Source organism: Thamnophis sirtalis, unplaced genomic scaffold, assembly GCF_051295495.1.
Source record: "Thamnophis sirtalis isolate CommonGarterSnake01/CBP01778 unplaced genomic scaffold, rThaSir2_p1.2 scaffold_13, whole genome shotgun sequence".
Lineage (NCBI taxonomy): Eukaryota > Metazoa > Chordata > Lepidosauria > Squamata > Natricidae > Thamnophis > Thamnophis sirtalis.
This window is the reverse complement of record NW_028261393.1, coordinates 22,693,658-22,711,922: the sequence shown is the minus strand read 5'-3', so window position 1 is coordinate 22,711,922 and position 18,265 is coordinate 22,693,658. Positions and strand designations below refer to the sequence as shown.

General features: G+C 39.4%; 1 protein-coding gene across 3 annotated transcripts; it reads right to left on the bottom strand.

Moving 5' to 3' along the window:
• Window positions 1-812: 812 nt before the first annotated feature.
• Window positions 813-17,766, bottom strand: SFPQ (splicing factor proline and glutamine rich). 3 transcript variants are annotated; one of them, XR_001313549.2, is made up of 12 exons: window positions 16,953-17,766; window positions 13,960-14,148; window positions 13,556-13,857; window positions 13,338-13,433; window positions 12,228-12,424; window positions 11,799-11,883; window positions 11,384-11,501; window positions 11,083-11,131; window positions 10,876-10,997; window positions 2,433-2,478; window positions 1,851-1,917; window positions 813-901 (listed from the first exon to the last, which is right to left on the bottom strand). XR_001313549.2 is itself a non-coding variant. In XM_087727164.1 (11 exons), exons 1-10 carry the CDS (start codon window positions 17,649-17,651, stop codon window positions 2,455-2,457), a joined length of 1,881 nt encoding a protein of 626 aa, XP_087583290.1. In that variant the 5' UTR covers window positions 17,652-17,766; the 3' UTR covers window positions 813-901; window positions 2,433-2,454. The 3 variants fall into 3 exon arrangements, 2 of the variants coding, with proteins under 2 accessions (XP_087583290.1, XP_087583289.1); XM_087727164.1 differs by lacking the exon at window positions 1,851-1,917; XM_087727163.1 differs by lacking the exons at window positions 813-901; window positions 1,851-1,917; window positions 2,433-2,478 and adding an exon at window positions 7,845-8,281.
• Between the last annotated feature and the right edge of the window lie 499 nt (window positions 17,767-18,265).

The window sequence follows — 18,265 nt, the reverse complement described above, 5'->3', positions numbered from 1 at the left end:
CACTAGAACTCCCGCTCTCCTGGTTTCTAGTCTTGTGCCACAACCCCTAAACCAAATTACAAAGAAATATTATGTGAAGTTTGGAAGAAACTGGCAGCAGGAAGGTTTCAAGGCAAGGAATCAAACTTATTCACCATCAAGACAAGAATGAGCCAGTTGGTCTATCCCTGATCCAAGTAAAGAAATTTCATGGTATTTTTTTTTTAAAGGAAAGACTTGTGAAATTGAATCCTGGTCATTTGGCAGAGAAACTAAGCTTTCTTTTCCTAATTAATCAAGCCAGAGATTTCTGACTGCATCAAGCATGTATCTTAACAGTTTTCAAACAAAGCTGTATGAATGTAAACTAGTAATTGAATTCAGGATGTTTTGAAACCTTCCAGCAAATTTGGATCCAATCTGGTTCACTACCTAAATCAGTGCAACTCAAATGGTCTATTTCTATATTGCTGTTCTACCACCAAAGAAGCTATTTGAAATTGGTTCTAGTCCTCAAATGAGATGAATTACAGAATATTGAAAAAGGACACAGCTGAATGCTAGAAACAGGAAGGAAGAGATTTCAAAAGTGAACTTGAGGGTTACAAAATACTGCAAAACAACAAAAGCCACTAGGGACTGAACACTAGAAAAAAATAAATGCAGCTTTTCAGCGTGATTCCAGAATAACCTACTAGAGTATAACTTAGAAAGGAACAGTTTTTAGGAAATGAAGTTGGACGTATTGAGCGCATCAGGCTGCTTCCACCTTCCTTCTGATATTTCAAATGAGCACCAATTGTAAATTGAGCTCTTCCAAGAATCAACACCAATTATTGTGTTTCTGAATAGTTTATTGAAGATTTCAAGAAAGTGCTGCTGTATTCTTGGACTCCTTTTTTCAATCAAATGTATCCTTCTCCTGTAGAGAAAAAAAATAGGATTATTTCACTGACAAGCAAGAAATCAAGATTTTTATGGCTGAATTATACTATTGCTGTATCTTGCATCTTTATTTTTATTTCCATTTCATTTTTGGCCAACTCAATACATACATACATACATACATACATACATACATACCTACCCTTATTTTCCACAAACTATCAGGTGTGGTAGATTGAAAGTGATTGACCTGAAGTCACTCAATCAGCTTTCATGCTAAAAAAATGTTTCTAGGCTAGTACATCAAATTGGCTCTCCAGGATATCTATGTATCATTTAAATTGGGTTTAGCATATTAAATGCAAATTAAGATTTGACAGAGTTACATGCAGCTTCAATACTCTTAACCATTGGAAAACCTGCTAATTTTCCCCCCAAAAAACTTAAGATAAAAACCAAGATCAGACTAAACCTGGATTTGTTTGGTCATAACTCTGGTGTGGTTAATTGTGAACCAAGCAAAAAAAAGACTGGCCACCTGTCACAATTTTATATGAATAACCTTATCCATTTTTTTTCTTCTAGCAGAACAACATAAGAGAGGCTCCTTAGTACACCTACTGAAAACTGCTCTGATATGCCTGCCATTAAGATGTTTTAACTGATATTAAGGGGGAGGGGGAACCCCTGCAACAAGTGATTCATTTCATGGGAAGCTTGGCTAGAGAATGAGAGAACTGAAAGAGAAGTTGTGATGCCAGAGCCTATCCCCTGCACCAATGCTTGACAGATAGCAATTCAGTTTCTGCTTTATTCTATTTCACTGCATCCACAAAAAAAGATCCTCATCACCCCTAGTTCTATCAACAATCTGTTTCTACTTTTAAACTGCTACCTAGAGCCATTTGGTGAGATGGGTGGCCATACAAATTGAATGAATAAACCCTTCAAATGCTCTACAAGAACCTAGCACCCTGTTTCCTTACCTACGTATTGCAGACTTCTCCTTTCTACAACATTCAGTTGTGTGGGCATATACTGGTTATTGGTCAACTGCAAAATAAAATTGTTTTCATTGCAACATGGAGTATGTCAAAAGTTATTTTGAATTTAATATAATCCAAGGTTTAATACGTTTGGAGAGGAAAAGTGTTTTCTTCTCTGGTGACAGCAATCTATCAGGGCAACCTGGTGTACCCAAATATGGAACGGAGCACACTGCTTTTGCCTTTCAGCTCCAATCCAGGAGCCTTCATAGACTATTTTTGTGTTTTGACAAAAAATATAAATTTAGAGGAAAAATTTAAAAATGTAGCATAGCATAAGCCAACAATATTTTTTTACTTAAAATGGAAAACTAGAAATGACTGGGAGAAGAGGAAAAGTAAAGAATATATATAAGCTTCAAGCATGTTTTCCTGGTCATTTTTCTCTGTAGCAACCTTTGACCTTATGTATTAATATATTTCCCATGACCTTATTTTCATGTGGTAAGTAAGTCACTAGCCTTACTTTTATTTTACTTGGGAGGGCTTATAACCCTTAATTCAATGAAGTGAAAGCCTTACCTTATATGGGAGTGTTCTAATTTCATCCAGCTGATATTATCTTCACCTAAAGGATAAGAATTAAAGTTAGTAGGGGAAAATAGACTGAAATATTTCTGAAAACAAAATTAAGTTTAAATATTAAGTGCAACTTGTGCAACTTGTGAACTTGTAAAATTGAGGGGAATTTTACAAAAGCTACTAATAGTAATTGGGTAGCAAGGGGCACAAGAAGGAAATGAATATTTTATTCCAAAGACTGAAACATAGGATAGTGAGCAATTGCAACTACTCTTAAGACTTAACCCTGAACTGCCCCTTGGAACAGATGCTGCCTAATTAGAAGGACAGTTGCAGCCAGAGGTACACTGCCCCTTAGGTGCAAGTGCAAAGCCATTGCATTCAGCTATTTAACTGCATCTCTGAATTGCTGCCATGCACCCCCTTACCACCCCATAAAGCAAATAATCTTTTCCGGTAATTGAAGGACAAGCCAAAGCTTTCTGAATCTTTACAAGACAGAGAAGAATTTGCTTGTAGACTACTACAGATTTCCCGCCCTGTGGCTGTCCCTAGCCATTTTCAAATGTTCTTATTAAGGGCATAAAGTGAAAGGTCAACCTTTCCACCTGCAACTAATTCTTAATGGCCCTTGTAATGTCAGAAACACTGCCAAGCCAGCCAATGTGCCAGTTTCAAAACCACATCTTGATTTATTACTTTTGCAAAACAAAAGGTTATATTAGGAATACAAATAATATTTCTTCTCTCTAGCTATTTGTCTGCAGCCATCCCTTCCCACATTTCATTGTGCCAATATTCAATGTCAAAGTTTTCTGAGGGGGGGGGATTGGTAATACACCACCATTGGGCTTCCACAAACAGTTGCTAATGGAACAAACAAAATGGGAGATGCCTCCCTCTTCTCCTCCCCCTCCCCCAGGCCCCCCTCTCTTGCAGCATTTGCTTAAGCCCAGCAAGTAGCATAAAGACAGATCTGCAACTGACCTGTTGATTCCAACCTTGCTAGCTGTGATGGTGGAAAACAACCAATGGTCCAAACAAACCTAAAAAAGCACAATCTCTTCACGTTGGGCTCCAATTTTAGAAGTTATCACAGGCCTTCCTGATCAGCCGCTTGAAGTTACTTGCAGTTTCAGCCCCCTGGCTGCTTAGGTGTTTCCTAGTCTTGGGGGCAGAGCTTCAGCCAATAGAAGCTTTTCCATACTGTAACAAAGCCTCCCCCCCCCCAATAATGTTAGGAAAGTGCTTCTGCCCTCACACAGCACTAGTAACCGGAACTGAGAACCTAGCAGAGTACGCATAATGTATTCTGGCATCACACTTCTGAGCTCTGAAGTCAGTTTTGCAAAGGGGAAATCAAAGACCAGAACAAAAAAGCTTAACATGGAATACAATGCACGCACTTTTTGTTATTTCTCATGCCACTTACATACTTAACATATGTTTTGATCAGTTACTGCCCTTAAAGACTTAATGTATTTTTCTTTACAACTGCAGTTAATCATATACATAAGAAACTGGAGTCCAATTCACCTGTTTACTAAAAATTCACTTATGTCAAGAGATAATCCCCACACTTCAATTAATCCATTGGCATATTGGTTGAAACTGAAGAGTTACTATGGTTGAATATATCTGCAGCCCAATTATACAGCAAACATACTTATTTACTGAGTTCGTTATACCACTACTTGGAATATCCAACTTAGAATATAACGAGTCCCACAGTGAACATGCTGTTCATAGGATTTAAAGTACACCTTCTCTCAGTATGTCTACTGTTCATACTGACAAGGGACTTTAAAAAAACACTCTTCTCTTGCAAACCACCCAGGTACAAAAGACTAGGAACTCCAATCCATTACTTGGCTGTTAAAAGATTCACTGCTGAATCCTGTTCACGAAGCAGTCTTTTTTCTTCAAGCATATTGAAACATGAAATTTGACAGAACTGCACTTCAGTTTTAAGTTGAGCATTGCTGTATCTAATGAATTGATCAAGAGCCAAATGTTATGAATTGCTTTCAAGACACATAAGATAGACCTAGCTAGCACAACAAAGCCAATAGTTCTGGAGAGCAACTTACATTAGATATATAAAATCCTATTTTTTATTCATCCACTACATTAGATATAAAACCCTATTTTTTCCCATCAAGTAGTAAGCAAAGTAACCTATACTTTTTGGTAAGATGCATGGATTAGAGTAAGGGGAGCTCTCAATTATTGTTTTTTTACGTTATTACAGTCATCCTCCCACAGCCGGCCACCCATATTATATTAACTTGACACTATAGTTACAAAATACTACTTCAATACTACCTCAAACTTAACAGAATCACTACTATTAAAAAGGGAAAAATATCAATGCATTTATCTGCCTGACCATGAAGAGTTTTCATACAACTTTTAATATATAGCTAGTATGAACTAAAAGCAATCATTCTTATACACAATGGAGACCATGAGCAGTAAAATTATGCATAGATTGAACTCACTTTCCCCTCCCATCAAACTCTCTAAAAATGTCTTTGTCACAGTGAAGAAAGAAACAAGTCATATGCACGAAGAAATCACGGGTCTGAGGCACAAGTGTCAGCATCATTAGTCAGCTTGCCTAATGCTGATTGCAAGTTAAGCCTCAAAACTAAGCACCATACAGTATGAGAAGTGCTGCACTGAAATCCCACTGTCAGTAGTGTGATGCCAGAATACCCCCATAGCAAGATTACACAGAAAGTCACCAAGTTAGATTATAGTTCTTTTTACCTACCTGTATGCAGGCGACAATGAGAATCTTGGAGTAAGCAGGAATACTACATCCAGGTGCTAATGTCCATTGCCACTTGTGGTACTACGTTCCTCACAGTTATGCACTGCGGAAATGCTGTCTAAGTGCAGTTACATAGCAGGCCACTACTTTTAATCAGTGTCATATTGCAGTCTCAAACTCCAGAGAAAAGCATGCTGCCACAAGTGGTTGCCAAGGAGATGCCAAGAACTTTTTAAAAACAAATATACCACAAAATACGCACAGAAACAGAAATTCATTTATTACAACTAATAAGGATGTGGTTATAGCATGCTATGATTGTTAAACATGGGTAGACCCTTGAATTGGGGTAACTTATGCATGACCTAAAAGCTTAATGGCATGCAGAAGTAGAATAGTTATGCTTCTGCTCAAAAGGCATCATCTCTTAAGTCTAAATATTTAAATCCATTTAGGAAAAGCTAAAAAGATGAAACATTCAATTCAATGAAAACTCCCCAACAATTGGTTTGCTACTGAGGGATCAGCCTGTTTGTTATCCTTTGATGTCAAGACTACTGTGCGTATTTTATATAAGGACGTTTGGCAACAGTAGTCCAATAAAGTGTTAAAAATCTACATCGGCCCCTCAACATTTCCTTCCCATTTTAATATCAGCCTAGCTTAGACAAAATGTAAACAAGAGATGAACCTTAGGAAGGAAATGGGACCATCAGCTTCCTTCACTCTTCCAAGATTACAGTACTACAAAAGAACATGGTTTAGGATATGTGCCAGCATCCTAAGGAAAAATGGCATGTAATCTGAAAAATAAACTGAAAATTAGTTTCCATTCCATTTCCCCACCACTGTCAGTCTTGGTGTTTCCTACAGTGGGTGTCCATGAACACCTCCTTGAGAAAAGAAGAACTGAGCTGTACGCAGCCCAGGATACAGTTAACGTCCACATTTGTATCCCAAGGGTTTCTCTACATCTGAAGTCAATGCAAGAGAACTGCGGGTGTTCTTTCCCCTTGGATGGTAACTTCTTGAAGCTTCTGAGAATATAGCTCAATTCAACCACAACACTAAATGAGAGGCAGTCCAGCAACCTTGAATGTCAGCTGTTTATCATTTCTTGGGTTTTCAAAAAGCTTGCACAGCACAAGCTTTTGAGTCAATCCATTTTGCAGAATGAAAATACGTAATAACTGATGGCAGTGAAGTTTCATACGCTGCAGTTATAAGCGGCTTACAGGTAACTGATTCTTCCTCAGCTTTAGGACATTTAAAGTAGGGATGGGGGATCACATATGGCATTCTGGTTATCCCAAGCTACTGGAGGTAGTAGCACAGAGAAAGTGTCAACAGTTGAAAGGAAAAAAACCAGCCAAAACAGGTTGCCTGCAAGTAATCAGTACTGACTTGCCAAAGGTTTTATGCCCCCCTCTCAACAATCTTCTGGGGGGAAAAGGTAGAGTAAATGCAACATTACCCAGAGTAACTGTTTGAAAGAGATATAAAATGGCTTCCCATGAGGGGAGAAAAAATTCCCCACCCTTATTTAAAAAGATTTAAAGCACCCAAAGTTATTGAATAAAAAAACCCAACTTAATCACAGAACGTTCTCTGATCTGGTTCATCTTCATTTTATCAAGCCATTGTACCTTTTCCATACCAGGAAACTGTCCACCCAATATTTTAGGTACGAGGGGTATAGAGTCCAAGACAGCTTAACGTCTTACAGCATTTTAATAAATATAAAATGATTCAACCCTACCAAGTCAACAGCACAAGTTGATACTATGTTGTCCAAGAAAAAAGATCTTTCAATTTTTAATGATGCTTAGATTTCTGTATGTCAGGCTTTAATCTAACAGATTTACTATTTTAATCCTGAAACTTCAAAGGATATTTCATTTCTGCATTTAAGTGAAATTTTGATATTAAATATAATACACAAATGTCCCCCAATGCTCAAACCTTTTGGATCAAGATTATGCTGGTGAAAATCAAGGGAAAAAATGATTCCTTTCAATATTTGGATTGCAATTTCAATAGATATATTCAATCATCAAGGATTCTGTTAAGAAAATGTCCAGTGGGCACTTAAAAGGCTTAACTAGGAAAAAGAATTAGAAGTGAAATAGATCAACTAGATCTCATATTTTGAGTCTTATTAAAAGAATGAGATGCTAAATAACATAAAGTCATGCTATGATTTATAACAGCTGGCATGGAAGCGCCCTTTGGAGACAACAGCCAGTACTATTGGATTATGTGCCCTTACCCATTTCCTTCCCTTCCCACCTCCTTGTTCAAAACTGAACTACATCATTTATTAAATTAAAGATCTATTTCACCAAAACCCAGTTTGCGCCCTCATTGTAAGGAAGTTAAAATTTCAAATATGTAGTCTTAAATAATTATAGTCAAAGTTTTGCAGAATTGTCAGCTTTTTCTAAGGGTAAGACTTCATTGTGATATTAAATATTGAAGTTCAAGTAGATTTTAAAATTGCACAGGTATTTTAGACTTGATGGCCTGGAATCATCCCAGCCACATATATTGTGCAACACTCCAGATTTCAAGAAATGCATTGCCTTTTGAAAGTGTTTGCCCTCTATGCTCAGAAATGTATGATAAAAGAATCTTGCTACGTATAGACTATTTATTTTAAGCACAGTAAAAAAAGTTTACACTTGGGATTTCATATGGCACACGGTACATTGCCATCAAGGTAGGGACGTTATACATCAAAAAAGCTAAGTTTTGAACACTGCATTACATAATTAGACTTGTTTTTGCCCAGACCACTTACAAATTCTAAGTCATTTTAAGTTTCTAACATCCATAAAAACGTAGCTTTCTTACTAAAATGCAAGAATCAAAAAAAAAAGTAGTGTCTAAACAAGACAAATAAAACAAACTGGAATGAAAAATCTACAAGTCACATCTAAAATCGGGGTTTTTTGTTTGGGCCTTCATATTCTTCTCTCCCTCTCCCATAAGCTGCAGGAGTTCCAGGCCCCATTCCTCTAGGGCCCTGGCCACCTACAGGCCCCGCACCTCCCTGTCCAAATCGCTCAGGGCGCTATGAGAACAATTAAGAGTTCATTATGTGTAGTTGATGTCCATGTGTGTTTAGAATTTATATTAGAAGGTTCCGCAGTCAACGTTCGTCGATACAATCACCATTGAGTCGATCCACAGGTACCGGGAACATAGAAAGGAAAAAAGGGTAATTTAATCATTAGTTTAACTTAATACATGTCTTGTGGTATGTTCCCAACTTGATCCATTCTGAAATGTCTGTTTCAGCAAACAGATATTCCCTGAAGTGCTAAAAATTCAAGCATTAGTATGGGTTTGAACCAAGAATTCTCTTTGAAAGAAATTCTGGTTATTTGCTACAATTGCTAATCTACACCGTCAGTGAACAAGGTACAAAGAAGCCCAGCAGCTTCCTAAAGCATCAGCCATCTTATATAAAAAGCAGATGCCTATTTAAGGTATAAGACCACATTCTTGAAGTTACTTGAACCATGTCTATTTATTTAAATGGTTTTCAAAAGCCACTGACCGAAAGTGCAAGAAATAGTATACACCTGGTTAAATTGCCAAGACAAGACAACCACTAAATGTTTGCACAGTTAAGCTTCTTTAAATAGTTCCACTGCGGTAGAGGTCCTATGATTTCAGAGTAAAGATTAGCAAAGAGTCCATTATTATTTTGCAGTATCTGAATACATTCCAGCTGGTCTCCCCTGAATCCACTAAAGCTCAACTAAGCTAAAATAAAGCAGACCAGTTCACTTTTCAATTTACCTGATCTTTCTTCATTTCTTGATTTACCAGGCACAAGGGAGGGTGTAATGAATCAAAGATGTTGATGTTGGTATTATTGGTGCTTTCAGGGCAGCATAGGAACTATTTTACCCCCAAAAAAGCTTTCCAATGCACTCAAGCTTAACAACAGAGCCAATTCACTCAGTATAATTCCTCAGACTAGCTGTATGAATCCTTTAACTAGATACGCATGCAGATGTTCTTTGTGAAAGGCTCACACTCAATTTGCTCCCCAGTAACCCCACAAACAAGTCTAGATTCCAGAATGCTCCTGCCACAATCATCACAGATGAGAAAACATATGCATGAGCCCTTCACTGATTTGCATAAGTATCCAATCATGGAGTCACTGAGAGTCTGGATTTCTAGCATATAAGTAAAACTCCATCAAATTTCCTCTAACAACTGGCTTACAGTTATTAGACTGACAAAGGACGAGTGTCATGAATGAACAAATTCAGTAAAGGAGACAATTTCCTACTAAGTTTCTAAATTTACATACTTTAGAAAGACAGCACAGTGCTTCACTGAAATTTCAGGCTTTTTTTCTAATGCCACCAATTACAAGTGAATGAGATACTTAAACGTTTGATACACTGCATTGTTAATTTTGAAAACACACATCCAGGTTTTACCAGACAACCTATTTCAACAGAAGTCTGATTAATAGCAGACTCCTTTGAGCTACACGGTCAAAACAGCGACAGGGCATCTTAAGAACTTGGGGTTAAATAAATGGTATTGGTTTCTATGTTAAGTGACACATGAGCTACAAGTAGCTCATCTCATGTAGCAAAACCTTCAGTACTAGAATAGCCTCCACCCCTTCCCCCAACACTATTTTGTGTGTTAGATTAAACTCTTAAGGTGAATGTGTACCAGACAAGAAGGATTAGACTTAGATTTTCCAGTAATTCTATTTACCAGTTGTACTACCATACTACTCCGAGGCTTCATGTAAATGTGAAATCAAGAATTTCTCTGAAGCCTACAAGTACAGGAACAGGAAGTAAAGTTCAAAGTGCTTGGAGAACAAGTGTACTGTCTGCAGATACTATGTCCCTGAATATTGGTGACAACAGGGGAGGAAGCTACTGCTTTCACAGACATCCCCCGAAGCATCCGGTTAACCACTTTGGGAATAGGATGGATCTTTAGTTTGATCCAGCAGCTCCGTCTATAGTCAGGAAACTTAAAATAGCATCATAACCAAATCATGTATTATTTAAGAGTCAACAAGCAACTTGCTCAAGAAAGTTTGCTAATGAGTGGCCTACCTCAAGAATTGCTTCTTTTCTCATCACCACATATTGTGTGTCAAAAGCCAATGTGTACAATAAAAGAGGTAATTTAAATATTCTCTCTCTGTGATGAACCCATTACATTAACAAGTAGTAAAAGTATAGTGTAATTATATTTTAGTTATTTTCATCTCTTTATTTTATACACATTTCTATGCACCACACTTAACTCAAGTTCAGAAAGTGACATAAGACCACTTTTGCTCGTTAAGGTAACTCAACAAAAATGTGTGCTCCCCCCTCCCCTTCCAGGCAGATTATTAGATTACAGAACTAAAGGCCCCTTGCAAGTTTAGCCAGACAACTCCCAACCCAACTGATCACAGGAAAGTCTGCTAATATCCATTGCGGAAATATCTGAGCAGACCTGTAACCATACTGGCAAAGTCTAGACTTAGTTTTACATTGCTCAACAAGCTTCTTGCTATTAACAAACTGCTGGAAAAGGGAAGCCTATCTAAAAGTGTAGGTTATAGAATTAATGCAAAAATTAAAAAAAACTCTAGAACTAAAGTCAAGCTGCCACAGGATACGTTACCATATCGCTTCCCATCATAGTGCCACTCATAGATGTTTGTCCAACTCCGGGATTGGTCTCATAACCAAGGCCAGTGCCACCTGCTAATGGTGGGAATTTCTGAGCAGTTGTACCATAGGGATCTATTTAAAAAAATAATCAAATGATTATGCATCAAATAGATCACAATGACTTATGCAGGTGAGTTTAATTGGAAAGCATTTTTACCTCCCATGTTCATTGCACTGGTACCGCCCATTCTCATGTCTCTTTCTCTCTGAAAAGACAAACAGATATTTTTAAGAAGTAAATCCCTTAAAAGCTCTGTAATACACACCTGGGAAACAATGATTTCTAATCCTGTAACAAAAGCCAGCAGGATGACCAGCTCTAAGACAGCAGGTACCAATCCTCCAAGTTCCAGATTTACATCATCAAAATTGGGAAGTCTTTTAAGTAAGTATTAAAATTTATTCCTAGGGATCATCTGGGCAACTAAATTACTGGGATTCTTCCAGCCCTGACTTACAGGATCCATATAACCCATTCGAGTGTAGCTTTCTTCTCTCTGTCTTCTCATTTGTTCTTCCATCTCACGTTGACGGATCATCATCTCTTCTTCCCGCCTACGTCGCTCTTCTTCTTGCCTTTAAATAAATTGCTCTTTTATAATTTGTACTTTTAGAAGACTTGAATAGTGTATCAATTCACTTGACCACAAAAGCATACCTTATTCAAGCAAAGAACATTTCAAAATAGTTACTGTAAATAAGCCTTCATGGATTACAATAAACAAATCTATTGGGAGGAGACAAGGCTGAACTAAACACGGCATTAATCCTCCACTAGCTCCTTCACTTGGTTCTAAACAATTTTTGATTGTCCACAGCTACATACAAAATGTGGAGTTAAATACAGGATTAATAACAACAGATTCAAATTACCTCAATTGAATTTCTTTTCGTTTCTGCATCTCTTGATTGTGAAGTTCTTCCATGCGTCTCAGTTCCTCTTGACGTCTCATGAGATCTGTAAGTATGATCATTTAAACAACCATTGTTTAATAACAGATGAGTTTCTATCAATTAAAGATAATCTAATTTTGATGGGCATCTCTGAAATCATTTATTAAATGCAAAAAGCCTAACAAGCAAATTTGTATACAAAAAAGTTTGTCTCCAGATTATTTTACTGAATGATTCATACATACAACACTTAGGAGACAGATTACTATTTAGGCAGTTGATGGAAGACAAATATTTTCAGCTCAACCTTCTTCTGAAACAGCAGTGTAAGACTATAAGAGAAAGAAAACTTGAGAAAAAAATGGGAGAAAGCTAGCAAAATCTCAGCCAGAGGTCTGTGCCCTATACCTTGGCGTAAAAGGTTTGCCTGATGCTCATGATAAGCATCCTCCATCTCGCTTTCCAGTTTGTCCTTGGCATCTTTCATATTTTTCTCTACTTGATCTCTCTGCTGTTTCTCCATTTCATCCAAGGATTTCCACCGTTGAGAATATTCATACTCAAAACTTCCAGGTTGCGCAAATCGTGGTGGAGTTTCTCTCTCCCTAAAAATCCAATTGAAAATGAAATGGACATTTATGGTTTTCAAAATAGCTAACAATGATGCTGACAAAACAAACATATTAGTATGTTTTATCATACTACATAAAACACTTTTCATCATCTACAAATTGCTTATGTACTGCCACTCAGAAAATCAAGTACAGAAGAATCTGTAGTTTTAAGACAGTTACAGAGTCTTTGACTTTTTCAGTGAACTTTTGAAAGGCACCATTCCATCAAAATAGTTAATAGGATTAATACAATATGAGCCCTGGCTGGAACTGTCAGGTTTGTGCACCATCTCCTGCTAACAATGCCCTAATTTTCAATTTTTCACCTCAAGTGGACTACTGTGCCTTTTCAATTTGTCATTTTTTAAAGCCTGTAAAACATAAGATTTGACCACAAATTCTGATAGTACTATTGCTTCTCATCAGTCCATATGTTTATTCCAGTTGCCTTTAATTTACTAAGTGTGATATTGTTCTAGATAAACTCAAATTACAATTATTTAAGTAAAGATCCCTTAAGTAGTATGTTAATACACATAACTCTTTAAATGTTATTTGCTTAAAAACCTAGAAGGCATAAGAACACTAAATTTAAATTACTTCAAAATAAAACTGAATGTTTTAGACATATTTAAGCTACATAAATTCATCAAATGAAACAATTCCAATTTACTTAAGTATTTTAGGTGAATCACTCTGGCTGTAAGAAAAAATTGAAATTACTTACTTAATGAAACTGAAAGTAAAATATACATAAAGTATCTTAATTCAAAGTAATATAAACTTTTCCAGAAAATTTCTAATTTACATTATTGAAAACAGGAACTCCTCTAGATAAACTGTAAGATTAACAGGGAACATATATTCTAAATTATGAAATACAGTTTAAGTAACATCTGCTTACTTTTGATACATTGGATTTTTCTGAGCCAGCTTTTCTGGAAGACCATCTTCATCATCCAACTGTTCAAGGGGCTCTACAATAACTGGCCTAGGAGTGCTGAAAATCAGAGACAAAGTATTGAGTTTTGTTTAAATACTGGCCATTAAGCTTAAAGCTTTTATTTAAATTTTCAGCCCAGTCTTCAGTAACTAAACTACATAAAAAAGAGGCCTACTTACGTTGTCAGAAGAAAGACACCTTCAGTACAACGTTCAAATGCCTTTCGCGCTGCAGGCTTAGATGCAAATTCCACAATGCCCTTTCCTGAGGATCTGCCACGATCATCTACTATCACAATAGCTCTTTCAATTGGACCAAACTGAGAGAAAGCATCTTCCAACAATTCATTTGACACATATGGGGAGAGATTACGCACAGAAAGAGCAGCAGCATGGGTGGCAAAACGCACACGAAGCTGCCTTCCTCTCATAGGAATATCATCAAGTTCTGCCTTTGCAATTTCAGCCAAAGCTCTAGATTCCTGTGAATAGGTTAATAAAACTTAATTTAGAAGAATGTTCAACAATGTAAGGATCTTAGTATTAAACGTCTTTTTAAAAAGAACTGGAACATTCATGCTTACCAGTTTAATAAAGCCAAAACCTTTTCCCTTGTTAATAAAGACTTCCCCTGGTTCACCATATTTGGCGAATAATCTCTTAAACTCATCTTCGGTGATATCAGCAGGCAAATTCCCAACAAACAGCCGGCAGCGCTGAGTATATTTTTTCTCTCCAGGGCGTCTCAAAAGTGACAGATTTGCTTTAAAACCCTAACAAAATTAAAGACAAAGTTAATGTTTGTATTTAAAAGGCACTCACATTTTATCTATTTCCCTCTTGCACATATAGTATCATGCAAGCACAGACTTTGACTGCACTCACAGCTTACTCCATATCCAAGCCAACACAGTAGATCAGCCTGGAAATAGCCACTTTTGTATGCTATTAACTTTTTCATAGTTACTTTCATTTACATGTCACTATGTGAAGTGAGTACTGAGCATTCTGATAACTTTCCATTTAGATAAGACTTGATGGATCTATCACATACCAATCCACAACCATCACTGTCCCTGCAGTATTTTAAAGAATTGGAGAATGCTCTTAAGCACTGGTTGCAGGTGTATATGATGCACCAGACAATATCTTTACATACAATAACAACTATTTTTTCTATTGCATTTAAATGTAAGCTTCTTTCACAAAATTGTAGAGAACATGATGTCAAAATTGAATAGTTACCCTTTATCCAGCCATGAAAAGAAATGTAATGCCTGCCCTGCACCCTTCACACTTATTCTTAAACCTAAGGCACTATCACTGCATTTTATAAGTACTTCACAGTATGCCTTTTCCAGGTTCCCCATTAAATTTTGTCTAATAAAATCTACACTAGTAAGAAATCACAAATTCAAATATTAATGGAACATTAAATCTGCACCCTATTAAAATACTGATCATAATTATAGCCCAGGACAGTTAGTAATGTGATTCCACAAGATCATAATTATGTGATTTTACATTAACTATATTATATATTTTATACATAGCCTAAGACAATTCTTCATTCAATGCAGCTCAGGCAAGTCAAAATATTGGATATCAGTTATCTGAACTGTCTTCTATAGGCATCACTATTACATTTTCTCCCAAGCTATTCACACAGCACTAAATTTCATTTATTATTTATTTTAATATCTCTATTAAAAGTACACTATTCCAATACAACTCATCACTATCATATTTGTCTATGATACTATGAGGCCCACTTTTTCAGTATTCAAAAATATGAAACTATATATACATAAATCATCATGTCAAAAAGTGCCACATGAAACAGGCAATCTATCATATCATTCATTTGTGTAGGAAACAATTCAAACTAGGAAATGAAAATAAATGTTTCAAAGCATCACAAGTGCCACTGCTAATACTCATACTACCCTGCCATAAAACAAAATAGCCAACAATGGCCCTGAAGAAAAAACCATCAGGCTTAATTTACTTCACATAAACCATTAATGCAAAGCATATGGCTCCTTGATTTAAGAATAGTGGCATCTGCCAACCATGCTTTATACATATTGCTTTATGTAAACCTATTTATGGTTTAGTTACTAAATCAGGTTACCAGATAAATGGGCAAACCTATGGTACAACTACTTTTTCAGAATGCACATATCAAACCACAATAAAATTAAAGAGCAAGGATTACTTTAATAATACTGTATTATTAATACTGCACTACAATGTTGCTAGCCTTAGATTGAGAGTAACTAGATCACCACTTTTCAGCCAGTGTGCCTAATAGACTTCAAAATGGGATTAAAGGAGGCATGAGCAAATTTGGAAGTTTCTTGCTCATCTCTACTGTGGCACACTACACATTTTTTTATATAAACATACACCTTTTTCCCCTTTCCCCCCACAACCATCATCCTGTGAAGTGAGTTGGGAAAGTGAGAAATGCAGTCATCCAGCCAGCTTTGGTACTTACGGGAAGCCAAAAGCTCAAACTTCTGCTTTCTAAGCACCATAATCACAGGAAACCTCTCTATATTATATCAGTATACGTCTGGACACACACAAGAGAACTAGTGTGCTGTAGAGGCTCAGACACCACGCTAGAAACTTGGAAACCATCCTAGTTCTGCCTTGGACCAGGCATTCAACATCTGCCCTAGGGAATCACTTCCACTATAGTTCTCTGCATATTATTTCGGAAATGATTTAATAGAGTTGGAAGGTACCTTGAAGGTCTTCTATTCCAAACCCCTGCTTAGGCAGGAAACCCTACACCACTTCAAACAAATGGATATCCAACATCTTATTATACTCTGTGTTCACAACTTTAGAAGTCAAGTTGTTCCACTTTGCCATTGCCAACTTCCTAGGTCTGTAACTGGCCCCAAGATCATGGAGAAGGTCCTGTTCCCTGCAGTGAAGGCGGACACGTACGAACACACGATGTGTGTGTGATCTGCGTGATCAAGGATACGGCCATTAATCACTTCAATGCACTTTAATCAGGTGCAGGGCTACGGATTGAGCCAGAGGCATTACGGATTTATGCACCTTTACCATCACCGGCTCGCTCAAATGTTTCAACGTGTACAAGCTGTTACAGGGAAAGGTGGATACGGGACCCTGGTGGACATGTGATTAATGACCCGCCACTCAGCGGCAACTCCACTAGTGCGGACCATCTATTAGCGATTTATCGCTCTTGGGGGGAAAGGGGGGGTTACCCCTCTTAATTTCTATCCCATAGCAAAAATCGGGACTTGCACATAGCAAGCCGACTCTGTTCCGGGAAGATCAAGGCTCGCAGCTCTTTACGAAGGAAACCATTTCCCCCCCTTGAAAACCAGAGCACCTCGGTCGCCGCCGCCACGCCCCATTGCAGAGCGCAGCCGGGGAGGCGCCTCCAGCCCTCGCGCACGCGCATTCCGGCGCCGAAAAATGGCGGCCGAGAGCGCCGTCTGGGGGGGGGAGGCGCGCGGGCAGAGTGGACAATCCGGCGCCATCTTGTGCTAAGGAAGAGCCGGGAGGGGCCGCCAGCGGTTCCGCTTACCTCAGTGTCGGAAATCTTCTCGTCCCCGGCGCCCTGCTGCTGCGACGGAGGCGGGTGCTGGTGCTGAGACGAGTGCTGGTGCTGGCTCTGCCCTCCGCGCCTTTCGCCGCCGCGGTGTTGCTGCCCAGGCCCGCCGCCACTCTTGGGGCCGCCTCCTGGCTGGGGCCCTCCGGGGCCTCCTTTCAGGCCACCGATGGGTCCTCCCCCTCCTCCGGGAGACGGGCCGGGTCCTTTCTTGGAGCCGCCCTGCCCAGAGCTTTGGTTCGGCGGCGCGTTACTCTGCTGCTGCGGCGGTTGCGTTTCCCCGCCTCGCCCGCCGCTCTGGAGCCCTGAGGGAGCGGCGGGCGCGGAGACCGAACTCGGTGTGGCGATGGAAGAGGCGGAGGATGAGGTGGCGGGCGGCGCGCCGATCTGGTTCTGGTTCGGCCCCAAGGAAGGCGACGAGGCTGCCGGGCTGGAGGAAACAGAGGCCGCGGAGGAAGGTGGGGTGGAGGTCGAGCTCGGCGGCTTAGGAGGCTCCGGCTTCGCAGGGCCGCTGCCGCCGATATGGTGGTGGCCGCCGCGCGATTGCCCCATGCCGCCCCCGATGGCTGGCGGCGGCGAACGGAAGTCATGGTTGCCCGGGAGGCCGCCCCGGCCTCCGCCGCCGCCGCGCCGGTGGAAGCCGCCGCCGCGGCTCCGAAAACGATCTCTCGACATGGCAAATATGGTGGCGGTTGAGGTGGGGCCTGACGGCGACACGACACTGTTTCTCCTCAGAATCCGACCAAAGACAAGATGGCGCCAGACCCAGAGATTGAAAAAAACAGCCTCGCGGCCGCCTTTGTCTCACCCTTTTATAGCCTCGGCGAACAGGCGCAGTCCCCGCCTTTCCGGCTTGCTTTTTTTTTTCCTTGAGTGAGCCAATAGAAAACTTCCCCAGCCAGATTGACAGCTTTCCGAACCGATCGCGAACAAAGCAGGATGGGAAAAAGGTGGGGGGGGATAAAAGGCGGCCGGCTTCAACCCCCGGGACTCCGTCATTCGTCCATTCGCGAGCCGTAATACAGAAAAAGAGCTACTCGAAGTCCTTTCCACTTACGCTTCCACTGATTGGATCGTTTGGTTCCCAATAGGCGGGGCCGGGTGGTGAATGGGTGGGGCTCTAAACGGTGCGCATTGTCTTGCAGCGGACAGAGAGAGGGCACGTGGTCTGGGCTGCCTGAATGGCCGTTTTCCTCTCTCGACCATCTTTTCTCTCGAGCCTCCACTATATTTTACTATAGGGATGCATTCCCTTACTATGAGAGTCATTCATAAATAAATTTAGATTT